The sequence below is a fragment of the Ailuropoda melanoleuca genome, chromosome 10 (assembly GCF_002007445.2).
Source record: "Ailuropoda melanoleuca isolate Jingjing chromosome 10, ASM200744v2, whole genome shotgun sequence".
In the NCBI taxonomy this organism is placed as follows: Eukaryota; Metazoa; Chordata; class Mammalia; order Carnivora; family Ursidae; genus Ailuropoda; species Ailuropoda melanoleuca.
The window spans coordinates 14,799,303-14,822,481 of NC_048227.1; the positions used below are offsets into that span (position 1 = coordinate 14,799,303).

At 37.8% G+C, this 23,179-nt stretch overlaps 1 protein-coding gene across 3 annotated transcripts in view; it reads right to left on the reverse strand.

Moving 5' to 3' along the window:
- TPST1 (tyrosylprotein sulfotransferase 1) overlaps window positions 1-23,179 on the reverse strand; it is a 168,167-nt gene that overhangs the window by 109,030 nt on the left and 35,958 nt on the right. For all 3 annotated transcript variants that reach the window (XM_034670043.1, XM_034670044.1, XM_034670041.1), the window contains exon 2: window positions 5,495-6,440. In XM_034670043.1, the coding sequence (XP_034525934.1) occupies window positions 5,495-6,339 (845 nt within the window). In that variant the 5' untranslated portion in view covers window positions 6,340-6,440. The remainder of the gene's footprint in view (window positions 1-5,494; window positions 6,441-23,179) is intronic.

Here is a 23,179-nt window from a genome sequence, read left to right on the forward strand (position 1 = left end):
TCCACAACTACAAAAGCACTGCTCTTAGGTAGTATTTGATTAACAACCAGATTTATAAAGCTAGGTTTACAGCCTTCACAAAGGATAAGTCAAACAAAATAATTTTTCAAAAACAAAAAAAAGTAATATTTATAAAATTCTTCTGGGTTATTTTAATCTAAGCTAGTAGAGCTCAGGTAATCCTAATTTGCATGCTATTAATTTTACACTGCAGAAGTGATCATAATTTGCATGAATATTGCCTTTCTCTTAACTTGCTCATAATATTCTTGCTATCCTTAAATTTCAGGAAATTTTCAAGTGGATATTTTGTTATGTCCCTCTCTGTTAATTCTGTAAGATACTATAAAAATTTTGATTTCCAAAGTAAATTCCACTATAGAAATAACTATTCTTTCTACTTAGGAGTATCTCCACTTCCAAAAAACTTTTTTTTGGATTGCTTTCACCTATTTATTTATCTTTTTAAAAAGAAAACCACAGGCTTAATACGGTGTCACCTGGATTATGGCTCCAAGACAGTAAACCAGGGGCGCCTGGGTGGCTCAGTCGTTAGGCGTCTGCCTTTAGCCCAGGGCGTGATCCCAGAGTCCTGGGATCGAGCCCTGCATTGGGCTCCCTGCTCTGCTGGGAAGCCTGCTTCTTCCTCTCACACTCCCCCTGCTTGTGCTCCCTCTCTCCCTGGCTGTGTCTCTCTCTGTCAAATAAATAAATAAATAATCTTTTAAAAAAACAAGACAGTAAGCCAAGACTTAATACCTCTCTTGGTCTGCCCCTGCTGAGTGGTGTGGAGGCAGACGCTTGTGCGTATTCAAGATTCAGCTGCATGGTGGAGGAAGTCACTGCTGCTGAAGTATAATGGCTGTTAATACTGCTTTATAAGAGGCACTGAAGACCACCCTCAACCACAATGAGCTCCCAGGTGGAATTCCCGAAGCTGCCAAAACCTTAAGACAAACACCAAACCAATCTTTGTGTGTTTGCACCCAACTGTGATGTCAAGTTGGTGGAGGCCCTTTGTGCTCAACATCAAATCAAACTAATTAAGGTTGATGACAACAAGGAAGTAGGGAAATGGGGAGGCCTCTGTACAACTGACAGGGAGGGAAAACCCCGTAAAGTGGTTGGTTGCAGTTGTATGATGGCAAAGAGTCTCAGACCAAGGACTGTCACTGAGGAATACTTCAAATATAAAAAATTAACAAATAAAAAACTTGGTTTTTGTTCTTTAAGGAAAATAAAAGTCTTAACACCTAATCTAACTGCAGTTTCACAACCCCTGAAATGTAACCTTTAACCAGTCAACATGGGAATTTCCTGCTCAGCACTAGCAAATTGACTGATAGACCCCAGCCATTCCCCTTAGGAGGGCAACCTTGTCTAAAACAATGGTTTCTTTCCTAATAATTTCCCTTTTTTCCACTGGCTCTCTACCTTTAAAAACCTTACCTTTTCTGTAGTCCTTTGGGGGTCCCCCACTATTTGCTAGATGGGATACTGCCTGATTCATGAATTAACAAATAAAGCCAATTAGATCTTTAAATTTTACTCAGTTGTATTTTTGTTAATACTTTCTTTGTTCTGGATCGTTTTCTTTCTGCTTTAACTTACTAGAAGCTTCAGAGTGTCAATTATTGTATTCTTATTTGTTCTCTTGTACTTACTACTGCTACTGTATTTTTCCTTTTAACCTATTTGTGCTTAATAGTTGTATATCTTTTTTCTGCCCCAAGGGCAGATAGCTCTCTGAATTGTAGTTGTGATTCTTATACTTGCTTCTGTTTAAGGGTTACCATTATAATGTTCTGTTTTTCTGGCTTTACTCTTTTCACCTAGTAAACTTGTTTACTGATCCTAGGTCACTTTTTTATTTTAGCCATTCTTAAGTATATCATGGTGCACTCTTTTGTTATTGTTACGGATGATTTTTATTTGTTCCAGGTAATTTCATCGTATGTTAATGAGTTTAAGAGCAGGAACAATGCTGTATACACTAGTAATTTCCTGAATGTTCCCAGATGGACATGACTGAAATTCCACAAAAATTCCACAATTCATGAGACAAAGTTAAAGTAAATAGCCTCAAACTTTATTTCCATTTCCTACTCCAATTATTTGAGAAGTAGGCAGGCAGTAGATACCATTCTCTGATCAGCAAAATCCTACTGCATAGTCAATCACTTGGAGACACTACCCATGTGCATAAGGTATTTTCCTTAAAATGCAATCCCCCCTCCCTTTCTATACAAATATTTCTTGAAAGATAAAGGCAAAAAGACATTTAGAAATGCTTCAGTTTTTTTCTACTCTATTAGTCCGGAAGAAATAAAGAGATCAGTGAGTTCTGTATCATTTTTGGAGCCATCGTATTCAACATGAAGTTGAAGAGTGTGGGTGAATAATTTGTTAGACAGCATTCAAGACATTAAAGTTACAACTTCAATCACTGGAGAAACTAGCTCTACTACTTGAACTTGAAATGACTATCTAAAAACATCAAGGATAAATATTGCACCTAAAATTCTATAGTTGTACCTTAATACAGAACCAGACTTATCAGCCAGCCAAAGCAATCTGTTTTTATCCCTTCCCCACTCATTAAAAACTTTGCTTTTATTTTCAGTTTTTTTTTTTAAGATTTTATTTATTTATTTGACAGAGAGAGAGACAGCCAGTGACAGAGGGAACACAAGCACGGGGAGTGGGAGAGGAAGAAGCAGGCTCCCACCGGAGCAGGGAGCCCAATGCGGGGCTCGATCCCAGGACCCTGGGATCATGCCCTGAGCTGAAGGCAGATGCTTAATGACTGAGCCACCCAGGTGCCCCTTATTTTCAGTTTTAAAGAAAGCTTGGCTTATATACAGTAGTCTCTAATGAAGATTCCCTGAACCACCCCAGAATGAAAAAATGCTTTCTTCCACCAAATTCTTTCATGGAGAAACTCTTACATATGCTAGCAGGTGATTACCTTATGCTCCCACTGTAACTGGAACTGACCAGGGAGGCAAGAGGTACCTCTCTGATTGAAAGTAACTGAAAATTCCTAAGCACGGCAAAAAAAGCTTAACTTTCATAGTTAATAAAACAGGGCAGGTAGAACTGTGAAAACTTTCCTTATCACTGTCTTCAACAATTTCCGCATATATTCCTGAGCCATCTGGTGATATCTTCAAGCCTTCAAAACCACCTAAATATTTTCAGTATTTTACTACTAAACAATACCACAATAAGTATTAAAATACTTATTTTAAACAATTTTCCCAGGATAAAAATATTTATGGAAAGCAAAGCAGAGCACACAGATGATTGACTCTGGGCTATGAATTCCTTATGGTCATGACTCTCAACTAACATGGAATATTTCCAACTTGGTAATTATTAACGGAATAATTGTATGTTTCTGCTTTATCTCCCAATTGCTCTGAGAGCAGGGACTCAGTCTCAAAAGACACAGTACAGCCCAGATTAGGCCTGCCTCAACCCATGTAGCTCTGCTTTTATCTGTTTTATACTGGAATTCTGGGAAGATTTGTTTCAAAAAAGAGCTCAAATGTTATTTTGTTTCATTTTTAGGTTTAAAAAAAATACTTGTACCTGCCCGAAAATTAAAAGGACTCAGAGGGGCGCCTGGGTGGCACAGCGGTTAAGCGTCTGCCTTCGGCTCAGGGCGTGATCCCAGCGTTGCGGGATCGAGCCCCACATCAGGCTCCTCTGCTATGAGCCTGCTTCTTCCTCTCCCACTCCCCCTGCTTGTGTTCCCTCTCTCGCTGGCTGTCTCTATCTCTGTCAAATAAATAAAATAAAATCTTTAAAAAAAATAATAAATAAAATAAAAGGACTCAGAATACCCAGTGTGGGCAAAGATGCAAAGCAACTAGAACACATTCCTGTATAGTATAGCCATACACTAACGGTACGGCCACTGTGGAAAACAAGTATCTGTTAAGGACATGCAAATATAGAGATACAGATCCACCCTACGATCCAGCAATTCTACTCATTGGTATATACCCAAGAGAAATAAATGCTATGACCACCAATAGTAATGTACAGGAATGATCTTAGCAACTCTGTCCGGAAGGGCCCCAAACTGGGGCTTTACCTTGAGCATGATCTCCTTAATCCCTACTTGGACAGACTGGGGATGGGGAGGGAGGGTCTAACAGGCTTATTTTATACCACCTGAAGGAACCAGCATGAGAATATCTGGGCCAACATACAAGCACACAGACTGAAATGCTTACCTAGGAATACAGGTGATTAGAAATTAGTTATGGTCTATTATCTGGAAAGAACAATGAACTATGATGCCAGCGGCTAGGGCTATAATTTTCTTTGAATCAATAAAAATAACCCAGAGCCAGTAGAGTGATAATACCTAATAATTTATAATCAATACCCTGCAAGCTAAATGCAGAAACGCACCGGTTCCTTTCAAATTATCTACATCAGGAATCAATACTCACTGTACAAGTTCTATACACTGAAAAAAGAAATCAAGAAGACATTCCTTCATAAGAGGAAGCAGGGTACCTAAGGGAGAAGTACACGGTTTTATCTTTTCTTTCTTTTTTTTACAGGGGGTACATAGTACTTTTATAAATGAAAAAAAAAATAAAATAAAACTTACTTACACCCAACCTTTCCCCATAAGGAAATGCTACCTGAATTTAACAGTAGTTTCATTTTTATATCCTTATTCTAGGTATATAAGTCATCAAATCACATTGTCAGATCAAGTCAGGGCACCCCAGTCACCATTTCATAAGAAAGGGGAAAAATGCAATGGTTTTAGAAGTATTTGAATCTAAGGAACTTCCTATATGGATTATGGATTAAGCTTCCAAATTGTGGAGCTCTCTACCCTTTTGTAAAAATCAAGATTCATCAGATGACAAAAGTACTACATGTTATAAAATGTCATGGAAAACAGCACTAGCCCACTGAGACCAAGGCATGGATTCTAATTCTGACCTTTCCATCTAAATTTGAGTGAATCATTTTTACTTTCTGATTCAGTCTTCCTACCTGTAAAATGAAGGAACTGGGTTAGATAGTCTTTATTTTTCTCTATCACTAAAAATTCCTAAATGCTTTGAATTCACCATTGGCTTACCAACATGTGAGATGCTTCTCATATTAACCTTAATCCACACAAAAGCCAACTATCCTTATTAATAAAAATATCTAGAAATTAGAAATCAGGAGTCACTAAAATTGAATGATGGACATTAAGGTCTGAGGTCTGTGAAAATGAACTTTCACTGCAATAAATTGGGCTTGCTTCCACCAAAAAATTTAAAAAGGCCACAATTCATAAATACACAAATGAATTAAATAAATGAAAGGGTCTCTAATGAACTGGCTAGAGAATTTTTTTAAAAACTCATTGATGAAGTTATATCTATTCCAAAAAAGAGCTGTAGTTTACACACACACACATATGTATTACCTGTATATAGGGTAAAGAAAAATAATAATAACATCTACTCACTTTGACAGAGATACTCCTCCGGCTTTCCCAATCATCTCCTCATGATGTAATACTGAGTGGTTCCACGGAATATGAAGGAACTTTAGGAGTGTTCTCATCCACCGTTCCGGATGCAAGACAAGTTGCTCATAGTGAACTAACATGCATTTTTTATAGCCAACCTCCATACACTGGTTATACATGGTCTCTATGGCACGATTCCACTTGGTCAAACAGTCTCTATAGCTGTTCAGGTCAAACCCAGCTATAGTAACTTTCCGAGAAATCATTGAATGTACTGATGCCCGGCCATCTCGGACCATCAGGAGAAATTTGGCATTGGGGAATAACCTAGCAAGGTAAGTTAAGGATTTCAGGGCAAAAGGATCTTTATTACATAAATAAGGAGCTGGTTCCCCATGCTTAACAATAATTTCTAGTAGGAAGGCTTGCATGGCAGAATCCAGCACTTCATCGGTGACGCCAGCCTCATCCAAGCGTATTTTCTCTTTACTTGACCGTGACCACATCTGCTTCAGGGCGAGGATGCGGGGAATCACCCTGGTTTCCTCTCCACAGCGAATATCAGGGTGTGCATCTAGCATGGCCCTCATGAGTGTCGTTCCACTCCGAGGCACACCTCCAATAAATATTAAAGGCATATCTTTGTGATAGGCAAAGGTTTTATTGGCTTTGATGTCCAGGCCAGTTCGCACAGTGGTCTCTGTGCTCTCCAATTTGAGGGGCTGGCTACGTTCTTCTATTCGGTGATGGCATTCCATGGCGTGTTGGCCCAAGTAAAACACAGTCACAGAACTAATCACCAGACATGCCAATAGTAAGTTCTGCTTCAGTTTTCCAACCATCTTGATGTGGTTATCTTGTTATTAAACAGACAGTCTGCTCGAAATAATTTTCAGAAAATGCTCAGGCCATGGAGATTCTACTGCAGAAAGAGGAGCAACATCTAATGGGAAAAGAAAAAAATTATTTTATCATCCCATTAAGACTGTTTACCCAAAAAAAAGATTGTTTACAACTTAGTCATCAGTGACCACCATTACATTTTAGCTAGAAAGAAGCTGAAGCAGTCTTAGATACTGTGATATTCTTAGAACACAAGTATACGCAAATGCAAGCAAAAAGAAATCATTTCTAATCAGAAACAGCTTTTTTTTTTTTAAGATTTATTTATTTATTTATTCGACAGAGATAGAGACAGCCAGCGAGAGAGGGAACACAAGCAGGGGAAGTGGGAGAGGAAGGAAGCAGGCTCATAGCGGAGGAGCCTGATGTGGGGCTCGATCCCATAACGCCGGGATCATGCCCTGAGCCGAAGGCAGACGCTTAACCGCTGTGCCACCCAGGCGCCCCAGAAACAGCTTTTCTTAATTTAACAATTCTGAAGCCATGTACCTTGCAGAGAATGGAAAAATAAAACTATTTCTATCAGTGAGTCATGAAAATATTTAATATGCCCAAGTATGTTTGGAGTCTAACCCAAGGCTCATCACTGATACTCAGCTTTGCTTCACCCCTAAGAAGTCATTATCTCTACATTCTACCCGAAAGACAAATTGCAGAAGAAATATACGACTCCCAAAACTTTAACAAAGATTTAGTTTATTTATCCCGCAAGTTATTTATTTAGATACTACAGGCCAGATACCTGGGCTTGGCTGAGGATGAGCTTTGAAAAAGACAGCAGTGCAGTGACTCCTGCTCTCAGGAAACAAAGTCTCACGGACAGACAGATATGCAAACAATGACAAAATACAATCTGTGCCTTAGTAGAAATGAGCCAACGGGACAATGAGTATAATGAAAAGAAGCACGTAAGTCTGCCAGAGGAAGCTATAAAAGCCTCCTAGAAAATAAGGGGGAGGGGTAGTTTAAGCAGCAGGAACTTGTGTGCGAGTTCCTGTGCACAATGACATGACAGAACAGCGCATATTCAGGTGACCAGTTGTTCAGGAGAGCTGGTGAACAGTGTGCGAAGACAATGATGCATGTGTGTCTGTGATCTAGTCTTCAGAAGGACAGGTAAGATTTAGACACACAGTTTTCTAAGCTGAAGATAGACATGACCAAAAATGTGGATGTGCAGAAGCAAAGGCATGTATGCAAAACATATATACTATGTAAAATATACACATTATATGTAACTGTAAAATGCACCTATTATGGAAACACTAGTTTAGCTGCAGAGCAAGGATACACACAATGAAGCACGCAGCAATCAGACTACACCTAGACTAAAAAAATGTACCCTGAATCCTCAGTGAGGAGGTGTGATGGTTAATTTTATATGTCAACTTGGGTATGCTATAGAGCCCAGTGTTTGTCAAACACCAAACACTAGTTTGGTCTAGATGTTGCTGGGAAGCCATTTTTTAGATATGATTAACAATTAAATAAAAAAGTAAATCAACAGACTCTGATTAAAGCAGATTACCCTTCATAATATGAATAGGCCTCGTTCAACAACTGAAGTCCTTAAGAGGAAAGACAGGTTTCCTGAAGAAAAAGGAATTATCTTCAAGATAGCAACATGGAAACTCTACCTAAATTTCCAGCCTTCCACCCTGCAGAATTTGGATTCCAGGTTAACATCAACTCTTATCTGCTAGACTGCTCTATGGATTTTAAAAATGCCAGCACCTCAATCACAGGGGCTAATTCCTTAAAATTTCTCCCTTCCATATGTCTCCTAATAGTAAGTACACTTGGGGAAATGACTAGCTGTACTAAAAAAAGAACACCTTCCAAGAGGCAAAACATCGTGCTATGGACTAGTGAGAAGGTAGGCAATTCTCCCCAAAACCAATTAAAAGCAGGAAGAAACGGACAACCCTTTCAGTCCTCTGGAAATCAACCAAAGGAATAAAACAACCTAAGTAGCATTTATGCTTGAAAACTGCTAAATGTTGAGTAAGAACAATGGGAATCTGTGGCATTTTTGCCTAAGACTATTCCCACTCCACCATCCACCCACTCAGCAGGACAGAGGTTCCGCAGAGCAGGGCAAGGCAGGGCAAACTATAAAGACTGGTGGCTTTGCTGCCAGGATCAAAGGGAGATCACTCATTTTGGAGAGGTGAGTAACACACGCTCAGCTGTACTCTCAGTGTAAGTGATGTGCCAGGTAGCAGGTGGGCAAGAAGGACGAACAGCTCTAGCAGTCTCAGGTTGCAGTCATGACTGGCAAGCTCAATGCCAACTCAGAGGTGCACGGAGGCAAAGAAGGGACATGAAAGGAATAAGAGGAAAGTAAACACCAGTGCAGATTTGAAAATGCCCTGAACTTTGAATGTGCTCCTCTACCCACATGCAGATCCACTGGCGGAGGAAAAGTCGTACTGTCTTAAGACGTTTGAGCACAACCACTGTCCATTAAGCTATGCTGACAGGAAGGCAACCCCTAGAAAGCCATGTTTAAAAATGAAAACAATTTTAAGTGTGTGTGTGTGTGTGTGTGTGTGTATCTGACCAGCTGTATCAGCATACATTTATATGAAATGTCCATACAAGGCAAATTTAGAGACAGAAAGCAGAGGGTGGAAGCAGGAATTTAATGACAAATAGGCATGAAGTGACTTTTTGCAGTAATGGAAATGTTCTAAAACTGGACTGTTGTGATAGCTACACGACTCTATAAAATCTACTAAAAATCACTGAATTGGACCCTTACAATGGGAAATCTTATCGTATATAAGTTATACCTCAACACAGCTGGGGTTTTTGGTTTTCTTTTTTTTTTTTAAAGATTTTATTTATTTATTCAACAGAGATAGAGACAGCCAGCGAGAGAGGGAACACAAGCAGGGGGAGTGGGAGAGGAAGAAGCAGGCTCTCAGTGGAGGAGCCTGATGTGGGGCTTGAACCCAGAACGCCAGGATCACGCCCTGAGCTGAAGGCAGATGCTTAACCACTGCGCTACCCAGGCACCCCTGGTTTTCTTTTTTTTTAAAGAATACTTTCCTAGAAAAATATTTTGATAGTCTTCTCTTTGATAGTCTTAGTAGGATACACCAAGATCTGGTTTTTGTCTACTCATGTATTCATTCTTTTAGTTGCATATCTGAACACATATTACTATGCCAGGCAATGTACTGTACTGTAAAGCTACATCAAAGAACCACAAAGTGCGAATAGGTTGAAATTAAAGGATCAGCTTAATAAGAAAAGACTGCAAAGAAAAAAGCAATGATTAAGAACATTGGAAGTGGGGCACCTGGGTGACTCAGTCGGTTAAGTGTCCGACTCTTTTTTTTTTTAAGATTTTATTTATTTATTTGACAGAGAGAGAGAGAGATAGCAAGAGAGGGAACACAAGCAAGGGGAGTGGGAGAGGGAGAAGCAGGCGTCCCGCCAAGCAGGGAGCCTAATGCAGGGCTTGACCCTAGGACCCTGGGATCATGACCTGAGCCGAAGGCAGACGCTTAACGACTGAGCCACCCAGGCGCCCCTAAGTATCTGACTCCTGATTTCGGCTCAGGTCATGATCCCAGGGTCGTGAGATCGAGCACTGCATTGGCTGCGCTCTGGGTGTGGAGCCTGTTTAAGATTGTCTCTCCCTCTTCCTCTGCCACTCCTCCCCCCACCCCTGCGCTCTCCCTAAAACAAAAACAAACACAAAAAAGAACATTGGTAGCAACATAACATTGAAATATCTACACAGAAAACTGTATCCATGATACAAAAGACATGCTTAAGATGTTATACCAGTATTCAATTTAAAAAGGGGCAGGTGGTATATTCCAAACACAAATGAAGAAAACATTTCTGAAATGGAAAAAAAAACTATTTGTAGATGTAAGGACCAACATTTTTAAGCAAACTAAATGACAATAAACCCAATCTGGACACATTTTGGCAATTTCAAATATCCTTCAATTTCAAATGTGAAGAGAATACTTCTGTAGACTTTCAAAGGAAATAAGGCCCAAAGGATCAAATAACAACCTGGCATCAGATGTCTCTACCACACTAAATGCTTATCCTCTGGTTTCCTAGTAGTCACCATTCTTTATTTTTCAAACTTGCTATAATGAACGTTTGTTACTTTTCTAAGTGGGAAAAGAAAGACATTTTTTAAATAATAGGGACAGGAGTGCCCAGGTGGCTCAGTCAGTTAAGTGTCTACCTTTGGCTCAAGTCATGATCCCAGGATCCTGGGATTGAGTCCTGCATGGGGTTCCCTGCTCAGCAGGGAGTCTGCTTCTCCCTCTACCCCTCCCTCACTTACTCGTGTGTGTGCGCGCGCATGTGCTCTCTCTCTCTCCTTCTCACAAAAATAAATAAATAAAATCTTTTAAAATAAGAAGGAGAGACTATCTAAAAAAAATGACATTTAGGTAGAGATCTGAACAGCGAATAAAAATTAGGTAAAGTGAAGGGAAGAACATTCTAAGCAAAAGCAAGTGGATACACAAAAGTCCTCCAATGGAAAGCCATTTTAAAGCTCTCAAGGAACAGGGTAAAGCAAGATAAAAAGTGGGTGAATAATGCAACTGGAAAGATGGGCAGGGGTCAGATCATAAATCTTGTGGATCAGTTTAGGGATGTGAAATTTTATGATAGATGCAATCAGATGTGACTGATTTAAAGATTTTAAGCAGGGAGTTACTAATTCTATTTTAGGCTTATACAATCTCATTCTGGCCAAAACGATCTCGAAAAAGAACAATGCTGGAATATTCACAATTCCCAATCTCAAAACTTACTACAAAGCTACAGTAATGAAGACAATGCAGTACGGGCATAAAAACAAGCATACAAATGAATGGAATAGCATTACAAATCCAGAAATACACCTTTACATTTTTGGTCAAGTGAGTTTCCTTTTTTTTTATTAAGTTTTTAATTTTAATTCCAGTATAGTTAACACAGTGTTATATTAGTTTCAAATGTACAATATAGTGATTCAACAATTCTACATGTTGCTCAGTGCTCATCATGGCAGATGCACTCTTTAAGCCCCATCATGTATTTCACACATCCCCCACCTACTCTGGTAACCATCAGTGTGTTCTCTGTAGTTAAGAATCTGTTTCTTGGTTTGTCTCTCTCTCTCTCTTTTTTCCTTTGTTCATTTGATTTGTTTCTTAAATTACACATGAGTGAAATCATATAGTATCTGTCTTTTTCTGACTTATTTCACTTAGCATTGTACCCTCTAGCTCCATCCATGTTGTTGTAAAAGGTAATATCTCATTCTTTATGGCTGAGTAATATTCCATTGTGTGTGTGTGCGTGTGTGTGTGTATACAATATACACACACATACCATTTCTTCATCCATTCATCTACTGATGGCAGTTGGGCTGCCTTCCTATTGGCTACGGTAAATAATGCTGCTATAAACATAGGGGTGCATGTATCCCTTTGAATTGTTTTGTTTTGTTTTGTTTTTGTAATTTGGGATTAAGTGCCCAGTAGTGAGATTACTAGGTCCTATGGCAGTTCTATTTTTAACTTTTTGAGGAACATCCATACTGTTTTCCGCACAGCCTGCACCAGTTTGTATTCCCACCAACAGTGCATAGGATTCCTTTTTGTCCACATCCTTGACAACACTTCTTGTTTTCACGTATTTTTTTATTTTAACCATTCTGACATGTGTGATGTGATATCTCATTGCAGTTTTTTTTTTTAAAGATTTTATTTATTTATTCGACAGAGATAGAGACAGCCAGCAAGAGAGGGAACACAAGCAGGGGGAGTGGGAGACGAAGAAGCAGGCTCACAGTGGAGGAGCCTGATGTGGGGCACGATCCCACAATGCCAGGATCACGCCCTGAGCCAAAGGCAGATGCTTAACCGCTGTGCCACCCAGGCGCCCCCTCATTGCAGTTTTGATTTGAAATTCCCTGATAATGAGTGATGTGGAGCATATTCTGATGTGGTCAACTGATTGTTGACAGTTACTGAGACAAATGAGCGAGGAAGGAACACCCTTTTCAACAAATGGTACAGGGACAACTGGATATCCACATGTAAAAGAATGAAGCTGATGGGGCGCCTGGGTGGTACAGTGGTTAAGCGTCTGCCTTCAGCTCAGGGCGTGACCGGCGTTACGGGATCGAGCCCCACATCAGGCTCCTCCGCTATGAGCCTGCTTCTTCCTCTTCCACTCCCCCTGCCTGTGTTCCCTCTCGCTGGCTGTCTCTGTCTCTGTCGAATAAATAAATAAAATCTTTAAAAAAAAAAAAGAATGAAGCTGAATACCTGGCTCACAAAACTTCACACAAAATGAGCTAGAGACTTACATGTCCGAGCTAAAACTATAAAACTCTAAGATTACAGAAGTGTAAATCTTTGTGGCCACAGTTTCTTAGACACAAGACCAAAAGTACAAGAAACAAATTAAAAACAGTTGAATTAGACTTCATCAAAATTAAACACACTTGTGCTTCAAAGAACATCATCCTGAAAGATAAATCAAAAAATGGGAGAAAATATTTACAAATCAAATATCTGATAAAGGACTCATAGCCAGAATATATAAAGAACTTTTATAATTCAACAATAAACACAAATAACCCAATTTTTTAAAATGGGCAAAAATCTCTATAGACCTTTCTCCAAAGAAGATATACAAATGGTTAACACGCACAGGAGATGTTCAATATTATTATTCTTCAGGAAAATGCAAATCAAAACCACTTCATACCCACTCAATGGCTACAATCAAAAACAAAGATAATAACAAGTATTGATGAAGATGTGGAGAAACTGGAATATATACTGCTCATATACTGCTAGTGGGTGGGACTGTAAAATGGTGCAGCCAATTTAGAAAAGTTTGGCAGTTCCTCAAAAGGTTAAATGTAGAACTAACGTATGATCCAGCAATTCTACCCAAGTGAACTAAAAACGTGCTCATAGAAAAACTTGTGCACAGCATCATTATTTATAGCTAAAAAATAGCAACAACCCAAATGTCCACCAACTGACAAATGTATAAACAAAATATGGTATATCCAAACAACAGAGTATTATTCAGCCATAAAAGGACTGAAGTACTGATACACGATTTGATATAGACAAACCTTGAAAACATTATGCTAATTGATTAAAAGCAACTCATAAATGATCACATGATTCCATTTATATGAAATGTCCAAAACAGGCAAATCTATACAGACAGAAAAATTAATAGTTGCCTGGGGCTGAAGGGAAAGGGAAGATGAAAGTGACTATTACACAGTTTCTTTTTGAAACCTAGATTGTGGAGAATTTTTTGGTATGTGGTTACGCTTCAATAATATTGTGTTAAAAAAAACAACACTATACACTTATTAGAATGGCTAAAATAAAAAACACTGACAATATCAAGTGCTGATGAGCATGAGGAGTAACTGGACTCAAACATTTCTGGCAACGCACAATGCCACATTTGACAAAGTGGTTGGTAGAGTCTAATAATGTAAACATATACTTACCATACAATCCATTAATTGTACTCCTGAGCATTTATCCTAGAGAAATGAAATCTATGTTTACACAAAACCTGCACATGAATGTCTATAGCAGCTCCATCCATAATCACCAAAAACTAAAAAACAAACACAATGTCCCTCAATGTGTAAATTGGATAAACTATGGTAAATCCATTGCTGGAATACTACTCAGCAATAAAAAGGAAGAAACTCTTGATACACACAACAACTTGGATGAATCCCAAAGACAGTATGTATACTGAATGAAAGAAGCCAGTCTCAAAATAATTCTATTCATAAAATAGTCTCAAAAAGGCAAAACAGGGGCACCCGGGTGGCTCAGTCGTTAAGCGTCTGCCTTCGGCTTAGGGAGTGAACACAGAGTCCTGGGATGGAGCCCCACATCGGGCTCCCTGCTCTGCTGGGAGCCTGCTTCTTCTTCCTCTCCCACTCCCCCTGCTTGTGCTCCCTCTCACTGGCTGTCTCTCTCTCTGTCAAATAAATAAATAAAATCTTTTAAAAAAAGGCAAAAAAGGCAAAACAACAGCTCATTGGATGCCAGAAGCCTGTGACATTATTTTTTTTAAAAGATTTTATTTCTTTATTCGAGAAAGAGAGTGAGTGAGAGAGACAGCATGAGCGGGGTGGGAGGAACAAGAGGGAGAAGGACAACTAGACTCCCCACTGAGCAGGGAGCCCATGCCTGGCTGATCCCAGGGTACTGGGACCGGAGCCAAAAGCCGACGCTTAACTGACTGAGCCACCGAGCACCCCCAGAAGACTGTAACTTTAAAAGGATATAATACAATAAAATTTTCTGGGATGATGGAATTATTCTGTGTCCTGACTGTGGTAGCTGTTCCACAAATCAATATAAATATTAAAAATCACAGAACTATGCACTAAAATAAAAAGTCTATTTTAGTGGATGATAATCTTTAAAACAAAAAAAATTAATCAAGAGAAATTTGAGAGGAAACGTGGGGGACGGGGGAAAAAAGATGACTGAAGATCAAAAACAGGAGAGTTTATGATTCTGAATCTTCCAATTAATGCTTCTGATCAAATATTATTTAGTGGTGATAAATTCAGTGGTAATAGGTATACATTAAATAAATAATGGATTTTACTGAGAAGAGCAGAGAAATGATCCTAGAAAAATTATCTCATGTTTTCCATTTTATGAGCCCTGAGATTAAATAAAAATTCATTTAAATCTGAACGACGCAAACAAAACTTACTTAGTGAAGCAAAGAGAAGTGCTCTTAGGGAAGCAATTAACTCTAATAATGGTTGGTTTCATTTTAGATAGTTATACAGGAATGATTCCTCTAGCACATTTCATTTGTAGGGTGGCAGATGCATAATGCATGTTGTATGAGAGAAGAGCAGTAATCACTAAGAAATCACTTGAAAATGGCAAAGCTTTTTGGTAAAATTTAGTACTATATGTCTTGTAAATTACATTTAAACTTACCAACCTCTGACTTCACTATGTGATAAATAAATGAGTCTTCTTTCAAAAATTACTTGAGCAACAATTTAAAATTCAATTGCACAAAAACAAGATATTATAAACCAAATCTTCCCCAAGCACTTATCAGATACAAAATGTTCACCAACCAAAAGCTAACATGACAAAACCACTAAATTACTATAGTAGCAATCAACAGTATCTGATAACTTCACATTAAAATATCCCAAATTCTCAGTAAAATATCCCAATTCTCATAGTTGTATGAGAGAAGAGCAGTAATCACTAAGAAATCACTTGAAAATGGCAAAGCTTTTTGGTAAAATTTAGTACTATATGTCTTGTAAATTACATTTAACTTACCAACCTCTGACTTCACTATGTGATAAATAAATGAGTCTTCTTTCAAAAATTACTTGAGCAACAATTTAAAATTCAATTGCACAAAAACAAGATATTATAAACCAAATCTTCCCCAAGCACTTATCAGATACAAAATGTTCACCAAAAAAGCTAACATGACAAAACCACTAAATTACTATAGTAGCAATCAACAGTATCTGATAACTTCACATTAAAATATCCCAAATTCTCAGTAAAATATATAAAAAACCAAAAACCGTAAATATATTAACATATTTCTGTGTCCAGAAACATACTTATAAAAGCATCTCAATGGCTGCATAATGCTTTACTGAAAGGATCTATAATCAAACTAATCTGAGTCTGCTCCTTGGTGAGTTACAGGTAGAGACTACACCAAAAGTGGAGTTGTCAGAGAAACTATTTGCAGCAAATAAGGAGATCATGAAGAATAACTTCCAAAGCAGTGAATCCCTGAGCAGGGGTGAGTGGGTTCCTTTTATTTAGGGTTAGAACAAATACTCAGAAAGGGAAGCTCTGTCATCACATATAAATGTGGGCACTCTCTTACTTAGAAAACAGGCCTATACATACATCCTCTGTTATGTTATTGAAGCTTGTGCTCCTCCTAGGATGGAGACGTTAACATGACAAGGAAGCAGAGGTAACTGTCAAGGGGTCCATGGGTATGGCTCTGAGAACTTGTATAAACTGGATGGGGCTTGGGGGCTCCTTATCTCAGGAAAGGAATGCAGGGCTTCGGTTGCTTATGAAACAGCACTGGAATTTTTTACCACTGATTTATTGTCTCTGATATGGTTAGGCTATTTCCTGGCCTGGTAGAGACTTAAGTTTTTGCATTTCCTTTGTTCCCTTAAAATTCTTAACTGCTGGGGTGGCCTGGGTGGCACAGTTAGTTAAGTGACAGACTCTTGGTTTTGGTTCAGGTCATGATCTCAGGGTCGTGAGACCGAGCCCTGCCTGGGCTCTGAGCTCAGCGTGGAGTCAGCTTGAGAGTCTTTCCCCTTCTCCTTCTGCCCCTTCCACTTGCGCTAGCTCTCTCTCCAAAATACATAAATCTTAAAAAAACAAAACAAAACAAAACAAAAAACCTTAACTACTTAGGGTTTCGCATTTCTTTGTAATTCTGATCTCCAAAAATGTTCTGCAAGAAGCGTGCTTGGGCAAGTAGGGCACAGATCGTAGGTCAGGGGAATGGCTGGGGGCTTAAAATGGCCTCTCAGTATCACAAAGGTTATATCTTTATTTTTCTGGGGGCCCCTAACTATTTCTGCTTACACATCTACCAACATTTATTTGTTGAATTCTCTATTATTATTTACCTGTTTTTAAGCTTTCATGACTATGAATAACACCGTGATAAATATTCTCGTATAAACAAACATCTTTGCACATGTAATTATTTTCTTAAGCTAAAGTTTTAAAAGAGGAATTGCTAAGTCAAAGTGTGTGGAATATTGAGTGTGGGATATGCTTGATTTTAAAGCATTTAATACATATTTGATTCATATCCTTCTCATACCCTATATCCAAATCTGATTTAAAAGAAAATCTGTTGGCTCTATCCTCAAAATACAGTCACCATCAACTTCTCAACACTTCATTTGCACCACCAGCATCTCTTAGCAAGATTATGGAAAGGTATCCTTACTTCTACTCCTGCCCCCTAGAGACTATTCTCAACTCAGTAGCCAGAGGGATCTTTTTAAAATTTAGTCAGAACACATCATTCTTCTGCTCACAGCCCAGTACTGCTTTTCAAAATAGTCTTGAAAAGGCTTAAGACATCCAACACTAAATCTGTGTTAAATTTCTCTTTTTCTACTGATTTTGTCAAGAAATCTCTATAGGCATCAAAAATAACAGAGGTCAGGACAATATATCTTCTTGTTCAAAGTAATTGAAAAGACACCTCTTAAATTAGAAGTTTCATAAGGACTAAAATGAAGGGATAATGCCACATATCCAAGCATACTTGATAACTGTGTCAACACAATTTGGATTTTTTTCAAATTTTCATTTTTATTGTATTTTAAATTAAATATTGTCTTCCCCAACACATTAGGGAGAAAAAAGTATGTTCTTTATCCCCTTCAAGATGTTTGAAATCAAGTAAGATGGTGGTCAAAGACCTTGTAAGGATTATTAAAATTGAAAAGAAAGAGATTTTGGCTTTCCCAGAAACATTCTCATACTTTTCACTAAGCTCATGAAGTCTACTTTTCCTTCTCTGCATGTTTCTTAATTTGAAGAATCACAGAATCAGACAGCATCAGTCCTAAGAGGGGCCTTTAGATCATTTGATTCAATGCTCTCATTTTATAGATACACACATAGAAGACCTAATAGCACATTTTCCTCATTATTTCTCTAATCCTTACTCATTCTTCAAAGGTCGCTTTTAATTTTATCATGTATATTTTATTTACTCCAGAAAATTTTAAGCTCAGAAATTCAAAGTCCTTGTCTAGGTTTCATCCCCTACCACAGCATGCGTAACAGAGCATGAGGTCACACGTTGTACACTGAGTCTTCAGAAAGCATCGGTAAACCAACCGAACTGGGAAGTACATTGCTCTAGAAGAGAGACGCTGTGGAAATGAGGTCTCTACTCACACCCTGATATGAATTCTCTTCTTTCTTTTTTAAAAAAGTAGCCCTATAATTTAAGTAGAAAGTACAGCAAAAGCTAGTCTGACCATTACCCTTATATATTCAACCACTATGCACATGCACACACACACATACACACACACACACACACACAAAGACACACAAAAGCACCTGCACGTGCACCCACACACACAGGCCTTTGTCCATTACCTAAAACTCTATTTCGCTAATTTTCAAACAAGCAGTATCAATATTTTCTCAACTGGGACATTTATAGAGCTGAGGCTGAGCTAGAGAAGAACACCAAAAAGTTTAGTCTCGTTTTTATCTCTGGAGGAAAGAGAAAGCATTAAACACTGCAACAAACATATCTGAGAAATCACTATTAATAGGACCACTGTTTCTCGGCAAGCCAAATGAAAGACTCTCTGGAGAAAAAAGAGTGTTGACATTGTGCTTCCCTACTTAGATCTTTAGAAATTTCATAAAGATTTCAAATCAAAAACAGTTATCAGTCAACAGAAGTAGAGGTACAGAGGTCAGTAGTCAGAAAGGCTGCACCAAACACTCAGTGCACACAACACAGGCCCAGGCAGGAGCGCTCATGAGCACATACATCACACCCTGCTTTTATAATCAGGAAAAGGGCCATGTGCTAGGTCCAAAGAGATGATGAGCAAATGTCCTAGGAAAAGATATATTAATGATCCCCTAAAAACTTTCCTTACAATATTACTTGTTAGCTACTTTCTGCTTATGCCTATTCATGATATTAACCAATATAACAAGTAGCAACAGCCAATGCCACACGGCCTGCTGTCTAAAGTCTGTTTCATAGTGGGTTTCTCTATTCTCTAAGTTTTTTAGCAAAAGGAAACATAATTATATCATGCCTTTTAACTTGCCAATTAATATGTGTCCAGGGGTTAATTTAAATTACAGCTTTGCCATTCTGCAGAACTTCCAGTAAACAAACCACTGTTCCAAGACCAATTCTTATGTCAGCTCATTGAATACCAAAATGGGAACACCTTTTTCTTGCCATATATTGGGGTCTGTCACTAGAACCACTGACAACAAATGGCAAATGGCAAAAAGAATATGGTATACACAGCTGATGATCTTTGGGAAGAATACTGGAATCCATCTTCTTTAAAGAGCAGATTTTGTTTTCAATAAACCCCATAGTCAAGAGGGTTTAAAAGACCTAGTCAAATACAAAGAACTGGACCTAATGTCTATGACATAAATAGACACAAAAGCACAAGTGAAACTCAAACACAGCATTTTCAATGGTTCAAGTGAAATAAAATGATGTCTGGGAATTGCTTCAAAAATATCTGACAGCAGATATAAGAGTGGGGAGGGGAGTTATATACAAAATTAGATGGCTATGAGTTAATAACTACTAAAGCTGAGTGATGGGTACTTAAGGATTCAATATCATTTTCTCTATTTTTGGTTATGATTGAAAATTTTCATAATAAATGGTTAAAATGAAGTAAAACAAAATATAAAGTTTAAGTTGCCAAATTCTAAACTTCTCAGATCTGTAAATCAGAGAGTCATTGTAGGCTAACCATTCCACAAGAAAAGAACTAGAAAAAAACACAACCACATGGTGGCTTAACAACATCTACTAAACAACCAACAGGTCAATGAAGAAATCAGAGGAAATAAAAAATACATGGAGACAAATAAAATGGAAACACAATGATCCAAAACTTTGGAACACAGCAAAAGCAATTCTAAGAGGGAAATGTACAGCAATACAGGCCTACCTCAAGAAACAAGAAAAATCTCAAACAAACAATCAAAACTTACACCTAAAGAATTAGGAAGAAAAAGAACAAACAAAGCCCAAAGTTAATATGAGGAAGGAAATAATCACAGCAAAATTAATTAAATCAAGACAAAAAGCCCACAAAAGATCAATGAAACCAAGAGCTGGTTCTTTGAAAAGGTAAGCAAAATTGATAAACCTTTAGCCAGACTCTTCAAATAAAAAAAGAGAAAGAACTCATATACATAAAATGAGAAATGAAAGAGGAGAAATAGCAACCAACACCACAGAAAGGATTATAAGAAATTACTATGAAAAATTATATACCAACAAAACAACCTAGAAGAAATGGATAAGTTCCTACAAACATACAATCTTCCAAAACTGAATGATGAAGAAGTAGAAAATTTGAACATATCAATTATAGTAACAAAACCGAATCAGTAATCAGAAACTCCCACCAAACAAAAGTCCAAGACCAGATGGTTTAACTGGTGAAATCTACCAAACGCTTAAAGAAGACTTAATACCTATTCTTCTCAAACTATTCCAAAAACAGAAGAGGTAGGAAAACTCCCAAATACACCCTACAAGGCCAACATTACCCGGACCCAAAACCAGACAAAGACACTACAGGAAAAGAAAACTATATGCCAATACCTCTAGTGAACACAGGTGCAAATATTGTCAATAATGTTTAAGCAAACTAAATTCAACAACACAGTAAAAAAATCATTCACCACAGTCAAATGGGATGTAAAATGGTTCAATTCAAAAATGTAGTTGCCTGGGTGGTTCAGTCGGTTAAGTGTCTGCCTTTGGCTTGGGTCATGATCCCAGGGTCCTGGAACTGAGCCCAACATGGGCTCCCCGCTGAGTGGAATGCCTGCTTCTCCCTCTCCCTCTGCCTGCCACTCCCCGTGCTGCGCTCTCTCTCTGTCAAATAAATAAAATCTTTTAAAAAAAATTAAAAATGTGATACATTAACAAGAGAAAGGATAAAAACCGTATCATCATATCAACAGATTCAGAAAAAACATTTGACAAAATATAACATCCATTAATGATGAAAACTCTCAACAAAGTGGATCTACAGGGAACATACCACAACATACCACAAAGGCCGTAAGTGAAAAACCCATAGCTAACATCATACTCAATGGTGAAAAACCAAGAGTTTTCTCCTAAGATCAGGAACAAAACAAAGATTTCCACTCTCGTCACTTTTAGCCAACATAGTACTGGAATTCCTAGCCACAGCAATCAGATATGAAAAATAAATAAAAGGAATTCAAATTGGTGAGAAAGATACAACACTGTCACCATTGCAGACATTTCTCAATATAGAAAACCCTAACAACTCCCTCAAAAAACTGTAAGAACCAATAAAGGAATTCAGTAAAGTTGCAGAATACAAAATTAATACACATAATCTGTTGCATCTCTGTACACTAACAACAGTTAGTAGAAAGAGAAAATAATCTCATTTTCAATTGCACCAAAAAGAATAAATTATCCAGATGTAAATTTACCCAAGGAAGTGAAAGATCTATACTCTAAAAACTGTAAGACATTGATGAAAGAAACAGAAGACAACACAAACAAACATAAAGACACAACTATGCTCAGGGACTGGAAGAATTAATATTGCTAAAATGTCCATACTACCTAAAGCAATCTACAGATTTAATCCTTATCAAAATACTAATAGTATATTTCACTGAACTAGAACAATCTCAAAATTCATATGGAACCACAAATAACCCAAAAAGATAAAGCAGCCTTGAGGAAGAACAAAGCTGGAGGTATCACAAATCTCAGATTTCAAGATATACTATGAAGCTATACTAATCAAAACAGTATGGTCCTGGCACAAAACAGACACATGGATCTGCAAACAGATCTGAATGCAACAGGATAGAGAGCCCAGAAATAAAACTGCGCTTACATGGTCAATTAATTTATGACAAAGAGGCAAGAATATACAATGGGGAAAAGACAGTGTCTTCAATGAATGGTGCTGGGAAAACTGGACAGCTACCTGCAAATGAATGAAACTGAATCACTTTCTTACACCATACATAAAAATAAACTCAAAATGGATTAAAGACCTAAATGTGAGACCTGAAACCATAAAACATTTAAAAGAAAACATAAGCACAAATCTCGTGGACATCAGTCTTAGCAACATATTTATGGATACGTCTCTGCAGGTAAGGGAAACAAAAACAAAAATAAACTACTGGGACTACACCAAAATAAAAAGTTTTTCACAACAAAGGAAACCATCAACAAAACAAAAAGACAATGTACTGGATGGAAGAAGATAGTTGCAGATGATATACCCAATAAGGGGATAATACCCTTATTATAAGGAGTTAATACCCAAAATATAAAAAGAACTTATACAATTCAACACCAAAAAGAACAAACAATTAAAAAATGGGCAGAGGACCTGAATAGACATTTTCCTAAAGAAGACATACAGATGGCCAACAGACACATAAAAGATGCTCAACATGACTAATCATCATGGAAACGCAAACTAAAACCACAATGGGATATTACCTCACACCAGTAAGAATGGCTATCACCAAAAAGACAAGAAATGACAAGTGTTAGTGAAGACGTGGAGAAAAGGGAACCCTCATGCACTGTTACTGGGAATGTAAATAGGTGCAACCAATAGGCAACCCAACCACTGTGGAAAACAGTATGGAGGTTCCTCAAAAAAATTAAAAATAGATTCTCATTTAATCTGGTAATTCCACTACTAGGTATTTACCCACAGAAAATGAAAACACTAATTCAAAAAGATACATACACCCCTAAGTTTATTGTAGCACTATTTAAAATAGACAAAATATGAAAGCAGTCTGTCAACAGATGAATGGAAAAGATGTGGTACATACATACAAGTATGTATTATGTGTGTGTGTGTGTGTGTGTGTATGATGTAATAATAGTCAGAAAAAAAGAATGAGATCTTTCCATTTGCAACATGGATGG